General features: G+C 44.2%; 2 protein-coding genes across 4 annotated transcripts; one reads left to right on the forward strand and one right to left on the reverse strand.

The window, feature by feature from the left end:
• Positions 1–221: 221 nt before the first annotated feature.
• Positions 222–15,330, forward strand: abcf1 (ATP binding cassette subfamily F member 1). Of its 2 annotated transcripts, none has more exons than XM_022229416.2 (24): positions 222–563; positions 1,746–1,904; positions 2,728–2,862; positions 3,168–3,233; positions 3,798–3,895; positions 4,241–4,360; positions 4,479–4,579; positions 4,754–4,839; positions 5,533–5,609; positions 5,816–5,878; positions 6,279–6,344; positions 6,560–6,642; positions 6,931–7,014; positions 7,245–7,333; positions 8,037–8,072; positions 8,411–8,472; positions 8,704–8,754; positions 9,099–9,273; positions 9,597–9,671; positions 9,794–9,864; positions 10,469–10,573; positions 11,854–12,015; positions 12,635–12,707; positions 13,273–15,330. In XM_022229416.2, the coding sequence occupies exons 1-24, from the start codon at positions 395–397 to the stop codon at positions 13,431–13,433; spliced, it is 2,367 nt and encodes a 788-aa protein (XP_022085108.2). In that variant the 5' UTR covers positions 222–394; the 3' UTR covers positions 13,434–15,330. The 2 variants fall into 2 exon arrangements, with proteins under 2 accessions (XP_022085108.2, XP_086999222.1); XM_087143096.1 differs by having other exon boundaries at positions 3,171–3,233.
• LOC110976287 (uncharacterized) lies at positions 15,322–22,058 on the reverse strand. Of its 2 annotated transcripts, XM_087143097.1 has the most exons (5): positions 20,090–22,058; positions 19,213–19,227; positions 17,379–17,484; positions 16,503–17,045; positions 15,322–16,069 (listed from the first exon to the last, which is right to left on the reverse strand). In XM_087143097.1, exons 1-5 carry the CDS (start codon positions 21,289–21,291, stop codon positions 16,058–16,060), a joined length of 1,878 nt encoding a protein of 625 aa, XP_086999223.1. In that variant the 5' UTR covers positions 21,292–22,058; the 3' UTR covers positions 15,322–16,057. The 2 variants fall into 2 exon arrangements, with proteins under 2 accessions (XP_086999223.1, XP_022085109.2); XM_022229417.2 differs by lacking the exon at positions 19,213–19,227.
• Between the last annotated feature and the right edge of the window lie 394 nt (positions 22,059–22,452).

A 22,452-nucleotide genomic window follows, 5' to 3' on the forward strand; every position in this document is an offset into this window, starting at 1 on the left:
TTTTAAGTAGGCATGTGGTAAAATAATTTTTGAAGTATTCTTATTAAGTTTATTATGTAATTTGGCACTTGCGCAAAAGATTGGCTTTCAAGAAAGGAAATGTTGAAAGCTCACAAGAGGGCGCTATTTAAACAGGTTAGCTGGTATCTGGTCCCTTGGCCCTGTGCTCATCAATGAGAAGATAGTACCCGTACTACGCGGGACCAATGCATTCTTATTTTCTACGGCTGCGCATATATTTTGCGTGTTTGCCATTTTCTGGGGAAATGGCGGAAAGATTGCGAAATCGTGCTCTCCGCGTAAAAAATTGAAAACGTTAGTCATATCACTATTAATCTGTCTCGTAACTTAGAATCACAGAAGTTTTTGCCCAAGTTTTGACCAGGTGCACAAGATGCCGAAAAAGAAGGGAAAGGGCAGTAAACAGAACGGTGAGGAAGAGTGGTACGAGAACGCGGAGGAAGCGGCCAGGGAACGGGAGAAAATGAAAAACATGAATAACATGGCAGCAGATGGAAGCGGTGATGACGGGGAGGGAAATACCGCCATCAAAAACAAAAAGGGTAAATTGAGTTCATTTTCTGTAGTATTTGTATCCTGTCATGATTCGTGTTTATGAAATATAAATCATGAAAATGGTTCTTTAGGCCTAACTAATATTTATCAGTGGCCAACATGGCCAACAGCAGATTCTATCATCAATCTAGCCCCACTACTGGCACTAGTGTGGCAGGGATCACTCCCGATTTATCCTTAATCGGGAGTGATCCGTGCCACACTAGAAATCGGGAGTGATCCGTGCCACACTAGTGCAGTGGGGCTATCATCAATCATATCAACATAGGCCTAGGCATATACGTGCGTGATGGTATAGTCGCCAGGTCCCTAATTTTACCACTTACTGTGAAAACCACTCAGACTGAACAAGAGGTGGTGAAATTTGGGACCTGGTGACTAAACCGTCATGCACATTAGGCTACAGGCCTACAACATGTCAACTTATGTTACTCAGCATCCTGTACTGTGTTAGCATGGCTCTGGTGGTTCGCAGGTTAGAGTAATGAGTGCTTGACGAGTATGATTTAAACCCACTCTCATAATTTTTAAACTCTCAGTTTAGCACAACTTGCAGTAAATCCAGTCCAAGTAACTTGGACTCTACAACTTACAAGTACAAATCGCCTTTTGGACATGGCTGAGCATAACCATGTCCAAATGTTTAAAAAGGTGATTTTTTTGGGGGGGACTGCACTAAATCACGTGTTGATGTTGACCCTGTAAGCGTGGTTGGGCGCTAGAATATGTTTTTGTTTGTTTTGCTTTATTTTTGTTAGACCTAATTTTGGGGGAAGAGTTCCACATACGGATGCCAGTAATTATTCCCTAAAGTGACTGGTCTATTAGCTGTCAGAAAGCAAAAACATGTACAGAAAAGTTCCATTTAGGAGGGAAAAACCAAGTCGTTAACTTAGAAAAGACTGAGAATTTTTCCAACAAGTCTCATATGGTTTGTGCACAGGATGTCACATGACGTATATGGAACTCTTGCCAATATTTTTCATGTGTAAAAAGTGAATATTAAGAGAAATTTGTCTTCGTTCAGTTTTTCGAGTGACTACTAGTTCAACTCATTTCAACTATATTCACTCATGAATACATATACACTGTACATGTATTATGGTGGTGACGAAAGCCAAACTCATTCGACAAGGTTCATTTCATCCTCAATCTCCCAACTTTCCCAGATAAAAAGAAGGACAAGAAAAAGAAGAAAGACAAGTCGTGGATGAGAGGGGAAGACGTTGAGGATGACGAGGACCAGAAACTGGAGGCCAAGATGAGAGATCTGGCTGTTGAAGATGAAGAGGAGGACTTGGCTCCCGTGAACGCAAAATCTGCCAAAGGTACAAATGGGATGAAGTTGTGGGCATTGGATGTCCAAACCTTCCAAATAGTGGTTGTTTTTTTACATCATCTCTTGAAAATGCAACGTTGTGTCGCGATTAATCTTATTTTCAGATTTTGTGTCGCTATTTTGTCAATTATTTTGGAGCTTTTTTGGTGGTTGTGCAATCGTAAGTTTCCATATTCATGAGCAAAATTAGTACTGCCGCAGAATCGCTGAAATGAAGAAAAATATCAAACATGACCATTCCAAACTGATCCGAACCAAACCAAGCTGGTCAGTTTGGATGTTCGATGCATACCGCATGGTTCTTCGGGGGTTATCGTCCTATTTGTCATTGTTCACAAAGTGTAACTCCACAGTGTTTGAGATGGAAGGGACTTCCCGAAATAACATAATATTTGTGACATCTCTATTGTATTTCTTTCCCTGCAATTACAGAATTCTATTAGGCTGCCCACAATAGCAGCGTGTTAAGAATTTCCTTTTTATTCTAGGCTTTTTTAGCATAAGACGTTTTCTGTGGAGCTTTCTTTCTTTAAAGATATCATAGGAACCACACTACATTCTTTTTTTGATATTTTGCCTTATGTAACTCCATTGTGTTTGAGATTGAAGTGACAATCTCAGAAAATAGCAAGTCCTTATTTGACAATAAGGCAGTCCTCCTAAACCAAGTTTGTTTTATCCTCAATAACTCTCCTAGTTGTATCAGTAGCAACTGAATGAGATGTGGCCAGATTTTAGGCTACATTTCTCCTGTTGTCTTTCTTGTTACTTCCTAACATAATGAGGAATTTTCCAATGTTGCTTATCTTCAGGAGGCTTCTCTGCCCTGGCTGCTCTAGGAGATGAGCTTGCAGCCAGCGAGGAAGAGATAATAGAGGAGGAGCCCAAGAACACAAAAGGAGGCGGCAAGGGCAAGAAAGAGAAGGGCACGAAGAACAAGTTAAAGGGTAAGATGGGCTTAAAATTCACCAATGGAAACCATTCAGATAGGACGGCCCACTCTTGTAGCGCTGTGGCACGGACAACGTCATAGCAAACTTATGCCCGAGCAAAAACTTGTCGTGAGTGATCACCTGGCATTTAACATTGCCAGGAAGAAGTTAGATGGCCAAACCTGCTCATGCCAGTCTTTGCAATTATTCTGACATTCGGCTGGTGTGATAATGATCTCAAACTTGAGTGGTTTACTTCATATTTTGTTAGTTGTCCACTCTCACCACAATCAATTAATTTGATTTGTTTGCCCTGACAGGAGGTCAGACAAGGGAGAAGGACGAAATCATCGACCAACCAGAAGTAGACGAGCAACAGGAACAAAGTAAGGTTTAATTTAAAGATGCAAACGGTTTGTATTTTGCAAATTGTGAATTTTGTCCTTTGGGGGGGAAATCTGCCAGGCGCAAGCTATTTAGGGCAGATTGCCCCTTTCCAAGGTGAAATCACATACAGCTGACCGGTGACATCAGAGACTCCACTGATTTATTTCCAGTAAAATAGTCTCTGTGGTTCATGAACAGTTTTTAGACCCATTTGTAAGTTGGGCGTTCAATCTGTGCTATTTTGCAAATCTGAACAGTTGGATTTGCGTTCACGAGAGTTTTTGACGAACTACTGCCCTGACGAAGCTGATGTAGATAGTTTTGACATTTGATAACCCCCTCCCCCACTATAATCAATAATTTTTTGTTTCGGCAAAGTGATTCAAAGAAGGGATATTGTTAGCAGAATGCTTTGGTAGTTACAGCAGTGACAGTTGTGGGATCGGCATCGTTCTTATCGCTGTCATTACCCTGAATGTAGTTAGTAACTCTTCGGCCTGGTGTTAGAATAGTGGTTCACATTGATGACCGGTCTGCTGGCGTGAATTTCATTTTTTCGACAGATGAGAAAGCGGAGCCCGAACCACAGAAAGCAGAAAAAGAGCCGACGGAAAAAGTGAAAAAGATGACCAATAAAGAGAAGAAGAAGCTGAAGAAACAGGTGTGCATCAATCAATTAAGAGGGGTAGTCAAACGGACAAATAAACAGGCTCAAGGAAGAGACAAGGCAGAGACAGCACTGGCAGGTTGATCGTTGGACAAACAGATAATAAAATTCATTACATGTACTGTTTTTCTCTGGTGGTTTGGTTTGTCCTATGTTTAGGAGAGAGGTGCAACTTTTTTATAAGCAGACATTCTCCCTTAGTAATATTTGCCATTTATCAGAATTTCGCTCTAAATTGAACACAATTTCGTAGTTAGAAACGTGTGGACAAATTGTTACAACATACCTCGTATGAGTTTACCAGTTAAGATACTCTTTGTACAAATATTTTTTTGACAGCAAGAATTCCTGAACTCTATGAAGCTGGCCAGTGTTGGAGACGATCTGTCTCAATTCTCGTTGTCGCAACAAGAGAAGACGACCAAGGGAGCATTGCTGGAAAACGCCACCGACATAAAGGTGAGCTATGCTGCTTGGGCCATGCGGAGGGGATTGATTGTTGGAGGGGTGTGCGTGACAGTCACTGAAAGAGGAATTATTTCTGATGACTAAGAAACGCTTTGTTCCGAATTTACAGATTGACAAGTTCTCAATTTCGGCAGCTGGCAAAAGCCTGTTTGATAACGCCACACTCTCCATTGCGCAGGGTCGACGATACGGCCTTGTTGGTCCCAACGGGTAAGGCTTGCCAACCAGTGTTTTAATTTGTCACTTGATCTGTCTGTTGGTCAATCCATCAGAGTGTCTCGCTCTGTTTGTTTATGCAGAAGATAGCCCACTCAGTTTAAGAGCTATTAAATGACAAATTGTTTCAACAAATATTTTTGCCTGGTCTGGTTTCCTGTCCCACAGTATGGGTAAGACCACCTTGCTGAACCATATTGCCACCAGGGCTCTGGCCATTCCACCCAACATTGATGTGCTGTTATGCGAACAAGGTAAAAACCCTGCGTTTTACAAAAACTACTTTGAGTTTTTCACTACTCAACCCTACTCAACCCTCGACCACTGCTAGCAGGGTACCTTTGGTATTGATCAACTTTGGCTCACAAATGTTGGTACAACCCATGCTTAAGACAAGGCTGTCGAACTGCATTCAGGGTTTCCGTCTGACATGGAAATAAATATCACCCTCATATTTTCTTTTTTTCAAATACTCTTCTTCAAAACTCAGTAAGTTAACTATGAACCACTCAATGCCGGATGACGTGTAAACACTCATAAGTTTCCTTATTTGTTCCACGGAGGACATGACCTCTTCTGCTGTTGACATAATAACGTGTCGTGCTTGGTTGGGTCAGAGCGCAGTTACCAGGTTGAAGAATTTTACTGGTAAAAAACTCGTCCCCAGCTGCTTTTTTTCGGGTAAGAAAAGCTGATGTTAACTGGCTTTGAAGTCCTCAGCGGAACAGGAAAGTGGGTAAAAGGAGGATTTAGGCTTGTTACATTCCAACCTGTGCACAAGTACCTTGCCAATAAGCTATTGGCCATTTAACGACAAAAAGATCATCCTTTGGTCATTGATTTGGTGTTAGTGGTGGCTGCCAGGCTCAAATGCTGCTCTGGGGAATTCTGTTATGATTTTTTGGGTTTGTCCAAGAATTAATATTTCTTCCCTGTTCATGTTTTAGAGGTAAAAGCCGACGAGACACCGGCCTTTGAGGCTGTCCTGAACTCCGACAAGAAACGGTTAGCTCTCCTAAAAGAGGTGGGTAGAAAGTTGCCGTGAAAAGTTAGCGTTGGGCGTCAAGGAAAGTCCTCCCAATTGATGTGCCTTTGCCGTTGTTTGGATGCATGTTTTACTCGCGTTCAAATTTAAATGCTTTCCTGTTTTCACGAGAGCTGTTTGCCACTTACCTGGAGCACTTGAAGATATTATCAATTGAAGCAAGTTTCGTCACTTTGTCTTCTCAGGAGAAAGAATTGTTGGCAGAAAGTGAGAGGGGAGACGACTCGCGCAGCGAACGATTAAAACAGGTAGGTGTGACCAGTAACCCCCAAACCAGGCTGAAGGAGATCATTTTTTATGCTTGGTAGGTCCCCTCCTTCAGAGTTGATTTTCAGATCTCCCCCCAAAATTGACTGCATAAAGCTTTGGTTGTTACAGGCAGTGAAAGCTGTGAGCTGTGTTTTGTTCATGTGTCTATTGCTGTCATTCTCTTGATAGCTTATAAACTACTCAGCCTGGTTTTTGAGTGTGTGGTTATAAGTATTACATGTGACAAGGATGTGCCCCGACTTACATAATGTTTAATGCATGAAACCATTTCTGAACCAAGGTAGAAACAGTGGCAAACCTGTGTCATGTCTGCATTGGGGGTAAACTTTGCAGAATCGGCGTATTGATCCTTTGATCCTTCTCGACTTCTATTTAAAGGTTTATGAGGAGTTGTCGGCAATCGGGGCGGACTCAGCTGAAGCTAGAGCGAGAAGAATATTGGCGGTGAGTTTGATGCGGATTTCTTGACGTTGGTATGTCCTTTGAAGTTGGCGGTTTTTCCTGCAGATGCCAAACAGTTGGTGAATGTGGAAAATTTCCACCATAAATATTTTTTTCGGAGTGTTGGTTTAACATCCAAAACAGCGTGGTCTCACTGTTACAGAAATCCAAATTGAAGGTGATTGATTTTTTTTTTTGGTGGGTTTGTATTTCATCAGGGTTTGCAGTTCACGCCTAAGATGCAGAAGAAAGCTACCCAGGACTTCTCTGGTGGATGGAGGATGCGCGTGTCATTAGCAAGGTGCCGACAGGAACGTTCATTTTTATCTGGCCCCCCTCAAATCATTCAAAAAAGGCTTTGGAGGAATTTTTCAAAATTATTTATGAAGGTAGAGCCCAGCTGATGTCCTTGATTGTGGGGCTTGGCAGCGGATGGGGTGCCGTTTTTTGTAAGCTTTAGGAATGCTTCCGTCGCAAATGCCTCACCCTATAAAAAAAAATGGTTTGCTATGTACGGATGCTGAACAACATTATGCAAAATCTACCCAGGTCGTCACTGTTTAACAGCAAGCTTTGTTTGTTTTGGTAGGGCCTTGTTTATGGAGCCCACGTTACTCATGCTGGATGAACCCACCAACCATCTAGACCTCAACGCCGTCATCTGGCTCAACAAGTAAGTCACTCCAACCTATCAGTTTTCCCTCTCTTGTCGGAGCAACATGAAGTATGGCTGTCGACACCACGAAAAAGCCCTTTTGGTGGATTTTTTTTCAGTTGTTAAATCATTTCCTTGTCCCTTGTTTGCCGGCTTTAATTTTCCATAAAATCCTTAATCTCAGAAAATTTACTTACTCTTGTCAACAATCAATACCACCACCAGTCCTCTGAATCCTCTTTATCCAGCTACCTACAGGGTTGGAAGAAGACTCTTCTCATTGTCTCCCACGACCAGCAATTCTTAGACGATGTGTGCACCGACATCATCCATCTAGGTAAGACACAACTTCCCAAGGTACTGTTGAAAATCTGCTTGGACGGGCCTTGAAAATAGGCGTGAAAGTCACGTCAGATTTCAAACATAACCCGACACCTCCATGCTCTGGACTTTTTAGTATCTGATGGCAAATGAAAATCTTTGGTCGTAAAAAGTTCCAGTTGTCACACGGGAAAATGTTTTACCCCGTGTGATCTGAATTACAAATGACCAAACTCTAATGAATTAACACGTTAGGCACGTTCCACCTAATCCAACGGGTGTATTTATCTGTAACATTAACGGACACTTCAACTTGTAGCAAAGTCATGCGATGACAGCTGCACTGTACTGTCTGTTAAGAACCAAATTTTGGAGAGGGACAAGGTTTTGGGGTGGGGGGGAAAATGTTTGAATTTTTGATGTAACCTTTAACGGCCTCTCCGAAGGGTGAGGCTGCATGTTGGGACTTTCTACACCCTTTTGGATGGAAGAGAAGTGTGATTGCCTCTCTCTCGTTATTTCTGGACCAAAAAGTGGGCGGAGGGGGTATGGTTCCTGTTGGCTCCGTTAGCGCCCCACCCCGTCCCCACTGTCCATGTGTCATGGTATGTGATAATGAGAGAGCAACATGATGCAGTTGTCCTTGGCTTGTGGTATATAGTCATGCGAGCATTTGGGCTTGCAAGAATTTTGAAGGTTTTTTTTTCTTTTTAACGCAGATGCGAAGAAACTGCAGTATTACAAGGGAAATTACAGTAAGTACTGCGACTTGGCTGTAATTTTATGATGTCAGGACTGTTTCTAGTGTCCTTGCCGAGCCATGCATCGTTTTTAGTCAAGCTGTCAGAGCTTGTATTGTAAGATAACTCAAAACGTTGAGAATTAACTTTCAAAAGAGAAAGATTGTTCTGGCATTAACTTTACGTCCCCAATAAAAATAGCATCTATAAAAGACTCACGTCAGCAGTCTTTTTTAATGTAGTAAGAGTGCCATGCAAGTATATTAAAGTTTTCTTGTTTACCAAATGTAGGGCTTCTTTTATTGCAGACGGCTTTTACTAGAATTTTGTTTTTTTATTTATCAAATTTGCAGATGCATTTAAGAAGATGTTCAAGCAGAAGAGGAAAGAACAGCTCAAGGAATATGAGAAACAGGTGGGTTTTCAGTGGAAGGAGCTGGGGTACCAGACTTTATTATCATAAACAAAGCAAATGCAAGACCACCCTTATAGCGTTTTTAACTAAACTTTAAAAGAGAGTTGAAAAACGTTGATCATGTTTTCTTTTGTTTTACATCGGCTGTTTCTCTGTTCCAACAAATTTGGTGTCATCCCAAAACATTGACATGTTTATTTGGTGGTGTTTTTATTGTTTGTTTCGTCACAGGAAAAGAAAATCAAAGAGTTGAAGGGGAGAGGCAAGTCGACAAAGGATGCGGTGAGTCGTCGCGTATCCCTCCCAAGTAGACTTGTGATGTTTCTTCAATTGATGCCCAGCTAGCGTACGCTAGTTCCGACGATTAAATCAATCCTGTCCATGTGAAAAATTGAGAAGTGCTCTTTGCCAACAGAGAGCCAAAGAAGTGATTCTACACCTGAATTGGCTTTTTAGGGGCTAAGGCTACGAGTTCCGACATTCACACACTAAACTGCATAGCCGTAGCTATTGACAGAAGTACGTGTTCTGGGCAGAACTCAACTCAAGTACAAAAAAAGGGGTTAGTTTTGAAATTTCTTTCCAACAAGTTTCCAAATTCGGGTCGTGTTTTTCAACTTCTGCAGGAGAAGGAAACCAAGGCCCAGCAGGGGAGGAAACAGCAGGGAAAGAAGAACAAAGGAGACCCCACGGGAGAAGAGGTCGAAGCCCTGGAGCTCCTGGTCAAACCCAGGGACTACGTGGTCAAGTTCACATTCCCCCAGCCTCCCAAGCTCAATCCGCCCATCCTGGGCCTTCACTGTGAGTCGGAGCAGTAGAACCATTATCTAGAGATGAGACCAAAAAAAGCTGGCCAATTTTGAGAAGAGCTAAGCAGGCATTGTAGATTTGCACAGTAGAGGTACATTATGTGAAGTGTTGCCAGCCAGGTTGTCATGTGATTTGGATTACTGGTGAGCGGTCCCCGGCCAATATTTTGCTGAGCAATCAAAAGTGCTGAGCGGTTTACTTTCTGATAAGCTGCACTATGAATTGGGGCCAGACAACTGTGTGAAATGGAATTTGATGTGATTTCCTTTTTTGAATTGTAAATTTAATTGATTTTCCTCCAATTTTATCCCCAGCTGTGAACTTTGGATATGATGGACAAGGGTTGCTCTTCAAAAACCTGGATTTTGGCATAGACATGGAATCGAGAAGTAAGTTGTTTTTGTAATGTTTTCCTCAAGTGGTTTTGATCTCAGCCTGCTCAAAAAGATTGGGTGTATGTTAACGTTGTGGAGTTGAGTCACCGTAAATCATATCCTCGTTTCTCTTTCAGTTGCCATTGTTGGGCCTAACGGCGTCGGGAAAAGCACACTACTGAAATTACTCAAAGGAGACTTGCAGCCTGTGAGTAGAAGAACCAAGCATTAATATCAAGTCGCTGGACGCGTATTGCGTGCTTCATTTGCAGTTGGCTGTCAGTAGCATTGCCAGGGGATGCAAAGTGACAGACAGCAATGAATTGGAGTTTTTTAAAAGCAAAATTGGAACACCGATAAAGCAAAGTCAGGCCCATCAAAATGGGTTAAACATGAAGAAAGTTCCATTTTGCAGCAAGCTTATAGAAAAGAGTCATTGGCCTTCTTTGATTATTTTTTTGTGTCATGGCATTTTCCAATAGTGTTTCACAACTAGTGGCCTTGCATTTTTCCCTTGAAAGAGCAGAAAGTCCGTCTCAAGCCAAAATAGCCTATCAGGCTGGTATTTACCTCCAGTTTCTTTGACACAAAATAACAAAGCATAGACAAGTCCATTCCAGGCATACTCCTGGCCGGAGAGAGGCCAGTGTGGGTAAAGTGGCTTGCCCAAGGGCACGACATTCAGCCAGCAGCTTGATTCGAACCCCATACACTATAATCGGAGTCACTAACCTCAACCACTGGGGTATCTCTCTCCATGCTTTTCCTGTTGAGAGGATTAATTTCTCGCTTTCATTTCAAACTTCCGTTAGTTGTCAGGCGAAATGAGGAAAAACCACAGACTACGGATCGGCTTCTACAGTCAGCACTCGGCCGACCAGCTAGACATGGACGAGACAGCCGTGGAATACCTACAGGTAAGCTCTTGTTGACCTCAGGGATCAGCATCATACATTTGCCCAGCACAGAAGGTGAACTTGTTCAGAAAAAAAACGGTCACCCACCGAAAATGTGATGCAATGTTTATCTGACCGAGACTGGCCCCCAGCCTGGTTTTCGCAAAAGCACATAAATTTCCTAAGCAATCTATTTTGCTTAGCAGCTCTTTAGACCCAAAAGGGTTGTCAGAAGACTTAAGAAATGAACCAAAAAATGGATCCAATTCAAACCATTAACCTCCAGAGCTCTCCAAGAGTTACCTGCCAACTGAGTCATGAAGCCTCGTGTTGGTGAGTTTCCATTTTTTACAAAATGAGACACTAAACCTGATGCTGTGGAGCCGGTGTTGTATTCGAGTTCATCACAAATCCAATCACAAGTCCCTTCACAAATCCCGTCACAAGTCTAGTCACAATTCCCTTCACAAGTCAAGTCACAAGTCCTTTCACAAGTCCCTTCACAAGTCCCTTCACCGGTCCAGTCACAAGTCCCTTCACAAGTCCAGTCACAAGTCCAGTCAAAAGTCCCTTAACAAGTCCAGTCACAAGTCCAGTCAAAAGTCCCTTCACAAGTCCAGTCAAAAGTCCCTTCACAAGTCCAGTCAAAAGTCCCTTCACAAGTCCAGTCACAAGTCCCTTTGCCAGTCCAGTCACAAGTCCCTTCGCAAGTCCTTTCACAAGTCCCCGTCATAAATTACAGGGTGAACAATCACAAAATGCTTTTGTCACAGCTCAGTTGAATAGTTTGTGAATTGGCTTAAGACTGGATGGACTTGTGATGGACTTGTGATGGACTTGAATACAACCCTGTATGGAACTCAGACGTGCTGCTAGTATCACCATCTGAGTCCTTTTATCTGGGATTGTCACACGTGAACCACTAGTTTGGCGTTCGAGTCCCAAGTTAATGAGTTGCCCCTTTCTTTTCATAGCTGTGATTAATCCTAACCTGCCTGAAACTTTTGAGACTTATGCCTGGTTAGCCACTTCCACTTTACATTGGCCTCTGTGTCTTACAGAGCTTACTGTCCGAAACGTTGAGTACCATCCGTTTCTTTTCAGAACCACACATACTCAAAAAAGATATATTCTCGCTTGGTGCTACTGGAGACCTCCATAACTAACTCTGTGTTTTACTTTTGTTCAAACGCAAAGAGTTGTGTCGCAAAGCGCTGGATTTTAAATGAATTCAGAGACCTTGCTTACAAAATATTCCAGGAGTCAGGGTTTTAGCTGTTGTGTTTTTCCTTTATCTGTAGCGGGTCTATAACTTAGGCTACCAGGAGGCGCGCAAGACGCTGGGTCAGTTTGGCCTGGTCAGCCACGCCCACACCATCAGGATCAAGGACTTGTCTGGAGGGCAGAAATCCAGGGTGGCCTTTGCTGACATGTGCAAGCGACAGCCAGACGTCATCATACTGGTGAGCTTTGACGGGTCTAATTGTCAAATATTCAAAGGAATTCTTCTCTTTTGGGTTTGTCTTCTTCCTTATTCCTTATTATCATTTTCTAATTGAATTTTTTTCCTGTCTTGTAACCAAAGAAAATCATGTAGTCATGTGAAACTGGAATGTGAAAGGTGAAGATATTGGCATTGTTGGAGGTTGGCGGGTAACCCACAGACTTCCAATGGGACTGAAAACCCGATTCACCTGTTGAACTGGGTTGGAGCTAAACCCCAAAGTTGCAGATGTGGGCAGAGAGAACCACTGCTATCCACGTGATTACTGCATTATCATTGCCATTGCTGTGATTGTCATACCTGTCATTGTCACCGTAACCATTCATGGTGTATATAGAAGCTGTTGCTGTCAATGTCAAATTGCCATTATTGTCATATTTCTTACTGTCTTTGTCAGCGCATGTTGTGCCGAGGGATACCCAAGGGATGAAAGTTGTCTGGCAAAGGAAATATTTAGTGCGCCATTTCCACTGTTTGTCTGAAGTGCTGCCTTCAAAGTATTAAGATTGTATATGTTTGTGCCCATTCCGATGAAAATTGACAGCCTCCAATCCATCCTGTGTTTTTTCCCCCTTCAGGATGAGCCTACCAACAACCTTGATATCGAATCTATTGATGCCCTGGCGGACGCCATCAATGCCTACGAAGGAGGTACGCACAGCAAAAACAGAAGAACTTGCTTAGCAATTTTTCTTGCTTTGCCCAAATCATCTTGCAGTCGACCGAAAAAGCAGTTATCGTCACATGAGATTGTGGCTGGTACTTTGTGCTAAGATTGTTTTCTGGGCTTAGCAATTTCTGCACTGTGCAGTGGGGTGACTTTGGTCCCCCCTTTCTCAACCCGAGTGCTAACCACTGGACCAGTGTTACTCTCAATCATTTGAGATTTCCAAGTAAATTGAGCCAATTTTTTTTCCAAATGTGCTTCATGCATGATGTAGGAAATAAAAGTAGCTTTTTCCTGAAACAGTATTTACGAACCGTTAGAAATGGTGCGGTACAAAAATCTTATTTACCCCCGTAGACTGGTCACCTCTTTCACAGATATTTTATTCAGCACCATGAACAGTGTGCTTTTCGCTTCGATACGGTCATGTTTATTACAGAGGTTTCTTGAAGTAACCACACAGCAGGGGGGTAGTTGAGCTGCATACAGGTCCCGTACTTGGGCCATTTCTAACGGTCCCTATTTTTGTTTGACCGTTACTGTTGGTAGGAGTGGTACTGGTCAGTCACGACGCCAGGTTGATCACCGAGACGGAGTGCCAGCTCTGGGTGGTGGAGGACAGAACCATCAACGAGATTGACGGCAACTTTGAGGACTACAAGCGAGAGCTGCTGGAGGAGCTCGGGGAGCTGGACAGAGAGGGTGCCTAGACAGAAGCCGGGGGAGGGGAGGGTAGCCTCAGAGAGCTTGGGTAGCCTCAGAGAGCTGGGGGTAGCCTCATGAGCTGGGGTAGCCTCAGAGAGCTGGGGCAGCTTCATGAGCTGGGGCAGCTTCATGAGCTGGGGTAGCCTCATGAGCTGGGGTAGCCTCAGGAGCTGGGGTAGCCTCAGAGAGCTGGGGTAGCCTCAGAGGGCTGGGGTAGCCTCAGAGAGCTGGGGTAGCCTCATGAGCTGGGGTAGCCTCAGGAGCTGGGGTAGCCTCAGAGAGCTGGGGTAGCCTCAGAGGGCTGGGGTAGCCTCAGAGAGCTGGGGGTAGCCTCAGAGAGCTGGGGTAGCCTCATGAGCTGGGGTAGCCTCAGGAGCTGGGGTAGCCTCAGAGAGCTGGGGTAGCCTCAGAGGGCTGGGGTAGCCTCAGAGAGCTGGGGTAGCCTCAGATGGCTGGGGTAGCCTCATGAGCTGGGGTAGCCTCAGAGAGCTGGGGCAGCTTCATGAGCTGGGGTAGCCTCAGAGAGCTGGGGCAGCCTCAGATGGCTGGGGTTAACCTCAGAGGTAATGCCACACCCCAGCCAACCCCACGCCTCCTGGCTCTCACATCTCGCGTCCGAATCTCACTTACATCAGTATACGGAATGGCTTGTATTGGGAGCAGTGCTGTGGTCGAGTCCCTAACGGTTCCTTTCCCAAGTCCCTTCACAGCAACGGTGAGCAATAACCAAGGAATGCTTTTGTCGCAGTTCATTTTGAATACACCATGACCTAAGACTGAATGACTTGTTATGGACTCGACCAGAGTACTGAGTGGGAGGTTTTGGATTTCATTTCCTTCCTTGGTTCTAGAGCTTTGCCGTCACTTTTGACCCAGAAAATATCTTCCTTATCACTAAGCGCTCAGTTGTATTCCGAAATTCGCCTCTGTATAGGAAACCGATGGTCCATTCTTTGTTCTGAGAGTTTCACAAGTCATCAAATCCCATGTTAAGTAGCACTTGACACGGGACGAAGTTTTTCCTTTCTGAATCTTGAAAAATCCTCCAAACTGTTCAATAGATTTTGAAATGTCTGCGAAGGTTATGGTTATTGTCTGGTTTTAACTCAAGGGGGAATGATTTGCAATGACTTGGTGGTGACTGGATTGTTAACCTGAATGGCATCTTTCGTCCCCGGCTTGTTTTTGTTTGTAAGTTGTCTCCAAGTTTTCAATAAGCGAAGTGCTCAGAAAAAAGCCGTTTACACTTCTTGAAGTGTTTTCAGTTTGGTAAAAAAGATCTTTGTCAAAATTTGTTTCAGTTAAGAAGCAGGATTGTGCCATAAATTAAAACTCATAAAAAGGTGACCCCTATTTTTCTGTTAACTTCAAATAACTACATGTTTTCCAGTATCGGTTAATAATTTGTTTGGAACGGATCGGGAAATAATCACATTGACCTGGTTTTTGCTCTTCTTGTTGGTTGAGGAAACAATAGCCGACACAAAGGCGCAGTCAGTACCTCTCTTGTGATGTCCAAGCAAGTTGGGATCATTTAGGGGCACTTCAGGATAATGCAAGACTTCGCAGACTGTCTTGCACAAGTCATGCATTTGAAAACAAGATACCCGTGTTAAAAATCCTACTTCCCGAACGTGAAATTCTATTTATATGGGCACGTTATGCAGAGATGTAAAAATCCACTCCAATAAAAGCTTTTGGTCGGTTGTTAATGTGGAGTTAATTGAAAAAATAAAGTTTTTGGACTCAGTGTGGCGTCCAAGATCAGTGGTAACTGTAAGGAATGATGGAGAAGATTTGATGCATGTAAACAGTTAGATAGAAGTGAACATTTCACAAAAAAACCTATTTCTTGGAGTTGCATGGGGCTCTGAATAAAGACATACAGTAGAATTTGTAAAATACCTTTGGCAGTTTATTCTTATTTTAAATTACAAGGAAAACAATATCAACACAGACACGCATCACTTTTTAAAGTGTTTACAACTGTAAAAAAGGGAACATTTTGGAAAAAGAAAGCTGCACACAAAAGTATTTTGGATATTAAATTGAAGAAACAAACACCTAATTGTACAGAAGTTTGGCATTTTCAACTCGGCGACCTGTAACTCTTGTTGCATTTGTGCAAGGAAGAAGCAAATTCCATCTTCAATGATGGACATAATGGAAATTTTAGAAAATTTGATTTGAGAAATTTTATGATTACTGCAAATATTGCTTGATAACGAAGACCATAAGTAAACACATCAGAGCCATAAGAGGACTGGCCACCCGTCGTTTGTTAAAGAAATCACAATCTTGCATGTGTTCCAACAGTTCACAGACGAGAACAGAATTTTAGAGAGCAAAATGTTGAGAATTTCTGATTTGACCAGGCTTCAGTTTCACTCTCTACCAAAACACGATTTGCACTTGAAAACAAGACAAATTTCAAATTATGATTACTTTTCTGAAGTGCCGAGCACCTAAAAGCGTTGCTCTTTTCAAAAGTTGAAGGAGCATAGTTTTACCTCCGCCAACTAGGCATCATGATTTGGGTTATAAATAAAATTTCTTGTCTAAGTTTCATGTCCTTGTTATAGTCTCCAAACTGGCAAGAGTATTTGGCGGGATGGAACAGCGGTGAACGTCAGAACCAAGTCTGGAAAGAAAACCGTGATAAAAAGCATGCCGATTATTGTTCTTAAAGTGTCACGTTCAAGTAGCAAAAGGTAGACCATAACATCAAAGATGAATCATAACATTCTGTGGTGATGTCAGCACCGATGTAGAAATGGTGTCCAAATTGGCTTTAAGTGTCCAAATATTTAGCATCGGATTTGAAAGAGTGAAATGTTCTCGCAGAGTCACTGCATAATTATGTGCTTAAAAAGACTGTGAGGATTCGTATCAACCTAATGTTTTAATGGCAATCGGCAAGTTGGTCAGAAAACTATCACATTGCCACTTTTTTAATTTGGAGAAATTTACGGTGAAAAGCAGTAATGCGCCCAAATTTCAGCTCAGCTCATTACTCAATGTTTTATAAATGAAATTTAGCATTTAATGTGTATGTGATGCCTAGACTGACTCACCACTTCACAGACTGCCAGCGGCCTGTTGGCATCGGCCACCATATCTACCGATGTCTTTTCCTTGATGTCCGGCACCACCGCTTTCTCCTTAAGCGTCACGCGGTAAGATGCGGCCTTGCTCGCCCCTGCGTCCTCGTCCGCGGCCCGCCTAGCCTGCTTGGCAGCGGATCTGGTGACGTCGAAGGGGGAACAGGTGGGCGCCTCGATGGTAATGTAGTGGGTCTCGGTGGTGGCAGAGGTGGGATTCCCCAGCGGATGCGTGGACGATTTCCAGGCACTCTGGTGTAGCGGGTGTTGCTGCTGGCAGGGCCGTGAAGTCGACCCCGACGAGTGATGGGTGGAGGTTGGCGATGCGGTCACAGCCCTACCGGTCATCTGGACCTGCATGGTCCTGGTATACGGTGACGACGTGGACGGGGAGCCCGTGGGAGGTTTCTCCAGGTGTGAGGTGTACTGTGGTGGGGTGAGGGTGCACTTGCTGTTTTCATTATGTGAGGTGCAGGTCGGCCAGCGTGGCAGTTCGAAATCAAAATCTTTGGGAGACTACAAGCAGAAGGAAAAAGCATCAGTAAATTATGCTGGGAAAGCTAAGGGCATCATGCACGGGACACGTTTCATTATTTTGTGGGCAAAGTGACACAGTGAACGCGTTCCGACCTCCTTAAAACAATCAGCGCATCATCAGCTCATGCGCAGTGACCAAAACTGTTCTTTTTTTTTAAGTCTGTGGCAGACAGCATGCTGGACGTTTTACTCAGGTGTCCAACAGAGGTACTGATGAAAATAAACCGAAAGGGGCTCAGGATCAATAGTAAGTCTGGAAGTGGTTGGTTTTAGTCTACGAGTATAGAAATAACAGACCATCAAGCAACTCACCTTGGCCGCTAGGCTGAGGCAGTGAGCGGCGTGCATGAGTTGCGAGTAGAAATCTCGATGAGGAACCGGGTTACGAGAAATTCCAGTGGAATAGCCGGCTGGGTGGCTGGAAGAAAATAAAGCCAAAGGATACTAGTTTGACGACTGCAAACCTCTTGACGATAAAGGTGTTCTCACTGGGGTAGAGAGTCCCTATTTACAGCCGAGTACCTTATGGTCATCTGTAGGACTGTACTTAGTGAATGATAACCGAGCTTCGTAGAGAGTAAACTTGCTGTCTCCCTTGCACTATTTCCGCAACGAACGATAAAAGCGTCGGAGTCGCACTCACACTTCGCACAGCTGCGATCGAACGCAGTTGCAGGATGACCACATCAAGTCAGAACAGCTATCTGCAATGCCCAGAATGTTTCCCGTTTATTTGCTACAACCTTCCCTCCCGAGGTTTCCAATGGATAAAATCAAGGCAAATCTTGCGTTCATGTTAAGAAAGTCACGTGCGCCACACTATTCGTAATTATACGATAATTTGTGCACGGAAAAAATGAGGAAAATTTATTATTTTTTTCAGGACGGCACAATAGAGACATCGAAGAAATCTAACATTTCTCGAATGCAACTTGTATTATTTTATACACTACGAACGTGAATTCAAGAGTACTAGAATGATTACGACACAGCAAGCTGTAAGGGAAAAGATTGGTTTAAGTTCACTTGAGCCAAACAGACATGGCATTTTTACATAAAAACAGATGAAGTGGGGAGAAACACATTCACGCCAATACACCACGCCAAGCGAAAAAAAAAGTGAAACAGTCCGGTGCTCATTGAAAACAGTCACAAACAGGAAAGAAGAAATTAGAGTTTTACAGAGTAATTAAGAAGTAGTTTGCCGGCATGCTTAGTTCAGATTTCATGGACACACGAGAAGAAACTTTCAGTGTTTTTCATTTTAAGGTGCCTACTTTATACAAAATTGATTGACTTTGAGAAATGCCAATTGAAACAGTTGTAACTTTACTTAAATGTTCCTTGAACCCATTTCATCCTGTAAATAAAATGTATTCCCGGGTTGAATTATTAAAAGGAATTAAGCTGAAGACGTGAGTTTTACAACAGCAAAGGCATATAGCTATAAGAAATATAGTGTTACCTTGCATTAGTCAGAATTAATGAGCATCAAGGTTTGAAGTTGGTTTGAAAATCTCACTTGCTTTGTAAAAATGGACAAATTTTTTATTTTTTTACCACTCACATTTCGTTATTTTCATACCAATTTTCGTTAGGATAGTTAAGACTGTTAGGGTGGTTACGATTTTGAAAACAATTTCTAAAATGAAATTTATAATTACCATACGTCACCATGACGTCATTTAACGACTTTGCGTAGGTGGAATTTTTTATGAATCGAAGTACTTCTCCACAGAGGAAAAACTGTAGTTTTGTGCTGTGTTCATTGGTGCGAGTTTTGTGTGAGTGAAGAATATTCCAACCGAAGTGCGTCAGTGGAGTTGATATAAAAAATAAAGTCCAGCGTCGTGTGCCACTGTGCCACGTGATGCAGATGCACGGCCTCAATTGGCCCATTGGATGTGCGTGTTGACCAATCACTGGCCAGTGTGTCTTGCCATTATAACAAATGGCGGTCAAGTAGGAGGCGTATATAGATTACCCGTCTGTCCATGGAGGGTAGGGTCTGAGGCCTCGTGTGCATGAAACTGAACAAGCATGATGCAAAAGAAACTAATTATTATTAGATAAGGTTATCCTAGATTTGAAAACAAAACAAAAACACTGCACTAATGACAACAGATTTCAAGAACAGGATTTATACCTCAACCGCCGCAGACTTTATAGGAGAAAATTATGGAAGCATTAAGGCTTATGCGCGTTTTCTCTGCCCAAACATTAATTTTGGCGTCTTTACTTTCAAACTGAATGACTTCGCTTTGCCTTTTAGGTGTGTCAGTCGTTAAATGCGTTGGTTTATTTATAAACATCTGCTTGACTATCGATTTTTTTTCAAATCAACCATGGATAATCCAAAGGCCAAAGAGAAGCCTGTAGGAATGCTAAGCTGACAGCAAAATAGCTTAGCTTAAGTCTATGAATGGAAAGGTAAACGAGAGTATTGAGGTCAGCATCGACTGGAGCATCTGATGGAGGTGTTTATCTGCCTGTTATAATCACTCTCTGTGTGATTCTGTCTCAGTGTTTTGCCGCCGTTTTTTGTTTGATGAAGTTGGAATTTAAAAAAATGAGCATAATAAACATAGACTTGGCAATGAGAAAACTCCAACCAGATGTATTGGCAAAGAGAGTAAGTTTCTACTTTGTGGCGTTTTGAAAGATGGTAACGGGTCATCAAGCGGGCAATATTAGCAAAGCAGCAAACTGAACCTTTTAAGCTGTTTCCGATTTCAGAAACCTTTTTTAATACTGTCCTCAACGAGTTGGCTCAGTTCTGCGCCGTGTGCATGTGCAGAGACCACACTCATCGAGACCCATTGTTACGAGCAACTCTTCTTTGTGGAGCCATTGTTTTTAGTGAAACTCACCTTTCAAGCAAACGTTACTTTTTACTGTTATGCAACTTAGATGTGCTATCTTGTTAGACAGTGTGGGGAATTTTAATATAGCGTAGCGCCATAACATGATGTATTTGATATCGTGAAAGTCATTGATCTGTACAGGGATAGGATCGTCCTTACCCGAGTGATCTGTCGAGTGCATACCCGCTCGACAGTGGGTCGTTGGCGGGGTTTAGACCAGGGGGCGTCAGAGATGCTCTGGCCTTGTGGAGTTGACGGAGAGGCTGCTGGCTTGGGAAGAATGGCAAGTGCGGCTTGGGCGGGGTGGCTGGACGGGCTGGCGCCGGCAGGCTCCCGGGAGGTTTGGACGTGTAAACGGTCAGTGTCTGCTCGTTCATCTCCACATTCCACTGCCCCGGGGGCTGCGCTCCGGCGGCCGGGTGCTTACCAAGGCTGGCTCCGCTCCGCTGGGGGCTGTACCCCGGGCTTGGGTCGGGGTGCTGCGCCCACTCCAGGCCGTTGGGGTAATACTGCAGGGCTCTGGCTTTCCGCTGGGACTGCTCCGACATCAGGTTGTAGCGCGGCGAGTTCACCGAGATCTCGCTGTAGGAGATAATGGGCTGAGAGGTCGTGCTGGGCTTCTCGGAGACCCGGGCCCTGCGAAGCACCTGGCCGCCCACGCCCGGCCCAGACCGGCTGAACGGTTCCTCGGAATTGCGCCCTGCGTTTGAATGAACCACCTCCACGCCTGCCTCTGCCGTGGCTTCGCCGGCGTAGTAGATGGTCCGGGGCCGGCCTCCCAACGCCGATTGGGTCAGCTTCTGTAAGGGACCCCCGCACGTGTTGTACCGGCGGTACTGTTCGCAGTACTTCCTGTAGTTGCTGTAGTGTTTGAACTCGTAGTCCGGGTTGCTGGCCGTCTGCTGGCTGGAATGGCCGTACTGGTTGCGGCAGTTCAGGAGCCGCCTCGACGGGGCGCTCGCCGCGTCCGGTTTCGTCCCGGTGCGGCCGCCGGCTCTGGGAGCGGGCTTCTCGGCGGCCGGCCGCCGGTATTGCACACTAGGATCCGGCACCCAACCGCACAGATCGTCCTTGAACTTGACCAAGTTCTGGGACAGGCTCTGCGCATCCGCTGCCGCAGCTTGGTCCGCGTTCTCTTCGTCCTCAAATTGGAAAAGCATCCGCTGGAGACGATGGTCCAATTTCAGGGAGGAGCAGACCATAATCTCCGCTTCATCTTCTCCTTCCTCCTCCTTGGGTGTGTCGCTATCGGTGCCACCTGCCTCATCGTTGGAACTGACACCTTTATTCTTGGTTCCATCTTCAGCATTGTCATCTGAGCGTGATGGCGAACCCACTTCCTCTGTCACCGTAGCCATCATAACCTGAGGCGTGATGCAACTCCGTTCACACGTTCGACCAGTGCTCTCCCCTCACCTTACCGATCCGTGACTGTCAGCTTCATCCATCCAGGCTGATTTTTTTAGTAAGCACAATTTCGAACTATACTTACAGTCGTGAAAAGGTTGGAGGTACATAATCCATCACAGACATGCAATGCTAAGCTTCACACTTGCATCTCAACCGTGAGCCTACTTCGCTTGTGTCATGTCTGTTATTAACGGACGACAATACCCTCTTGATGAACTCATCAGCAAAGACTCATCATCATTAAGTGTCCACACCGTCCTCGCAATGATGAGAATGTGATTCACTAATGACTCAACTCGAGTACCTGCCAGTGCGTCGAATGCCCGGTCGCGGTGCGACGTGTGAATTATTATCTCCGTCGATGTTATACCGCGAATGCCGCCTTCGATCTGATAATGGCTTCCCGTGCAATTCAATCTCCTCGCCAAAAATATAATTGGGGCTTATTTGGGCCGGAGAAGCCGTTCAAGCGTGCGCCGTTTTGTGTCGACCCACAACAACTTCGGTAACTTTATCAGCCGATTATGGTGTTAACGCTCGCTGTATGTGTGCAGGGCAGCTCACGAATTACAGAAAATGTCCGCGAGATAAGTAACAATGGAAGCACCCCGATCGCGCAAATCCAGTAGGACAGAATTGTTGCAGGGCTTGTTTATTTATACACTACAACTCGCAACAAACGTGCGGTGCTAGAACACGGCCTTGGATAGCACTGCTCGTATGCTGCAGCATTCCAACGAAAGGGTTCAAAAGTTGCCCTGTACCCCATGGCAACGGGAACGCCAGAAAAAATCGATTCGGTCAGTCGAGCGCTTTGTTGCTAAGCCGAGGGGTGGATCAATGGAATTTAGTCAACTTCTCTACTGTGTCCCAATGAACGGTAAAGGTGACAATTTATGCTTAAGGTGACCCCCTCGCCGGACAAGTTGAGTCGCTAATTTTAGTCATCGATTTATAGCTTATTGGCAGGTCAATGTTTACCCGATCGACGCACCGTGTGTAATGTTCAGCCCCGTAAACAAATCATCCGCCTAAATGAAATTTGACATATTATTCAATCAATTCATGCTCAGTTGTGTGACGACGTAACAGAGGGCATTATTTTCATAGAT

This window comes from Acanthaster planci, linkage group LG11, assembly GCF_054643075.1.
Source record: "Acanthaster planci isolate LZ-2023a linkage group LG11, COTS_SCS, whole genome shotgun sequence".
NCBI classification, from domain to species: Eukaryota; Metazoa; Echinodermata; class Asteroidea; order Valvatida; family Acanthasteridae; genus Acanthaster; species Acanthaster planci.

What these genes read in the sequence shown, in the direction of transcription:
- abcf1 (XM_022229416.2), top strand. Translation starts at nt 395, where the DNA reads ATGCCGAAAAAGAAGGGAAAGGGCAGTAAACAGAACGGTGAGGAAGAG. An exon ending in GAACGCAAAATCTGCCAAAG is followed by an intron (nt 1,905 to 2,727) that starts GTACAAATGGGA and finishes GCTTATCTTCAG; the next exon opens with GAGGCTTCTCTGCCCTGGCT. An exon ending in GCAGCGAACGATTAAAACAG is followed by an intron (nt 5,879 to 6,278) that starts GTAGGTGTGACC and finishes TTCTATTTAAAG; the next exon opens with GTTTATGAGGAGTTGTCGGC.
- LOC110976287 (XM_087143097.1), bottom strand. Translation starts at nt 21,291, where the DNA reads ATGATGGCTACGGTGACAGAGGAAGTGGGTTCGCCATCACGCTCAGAT. An exon ending in GCCTCAGCCTAGCGGCCAAG is followed by an intron (nt 17,046 to 17,378) that starts GTGAGTTGCTTG and finishes TTCTGCTTGTAG; the next exon opens with TCTCCCAAAGATTTTGATTT.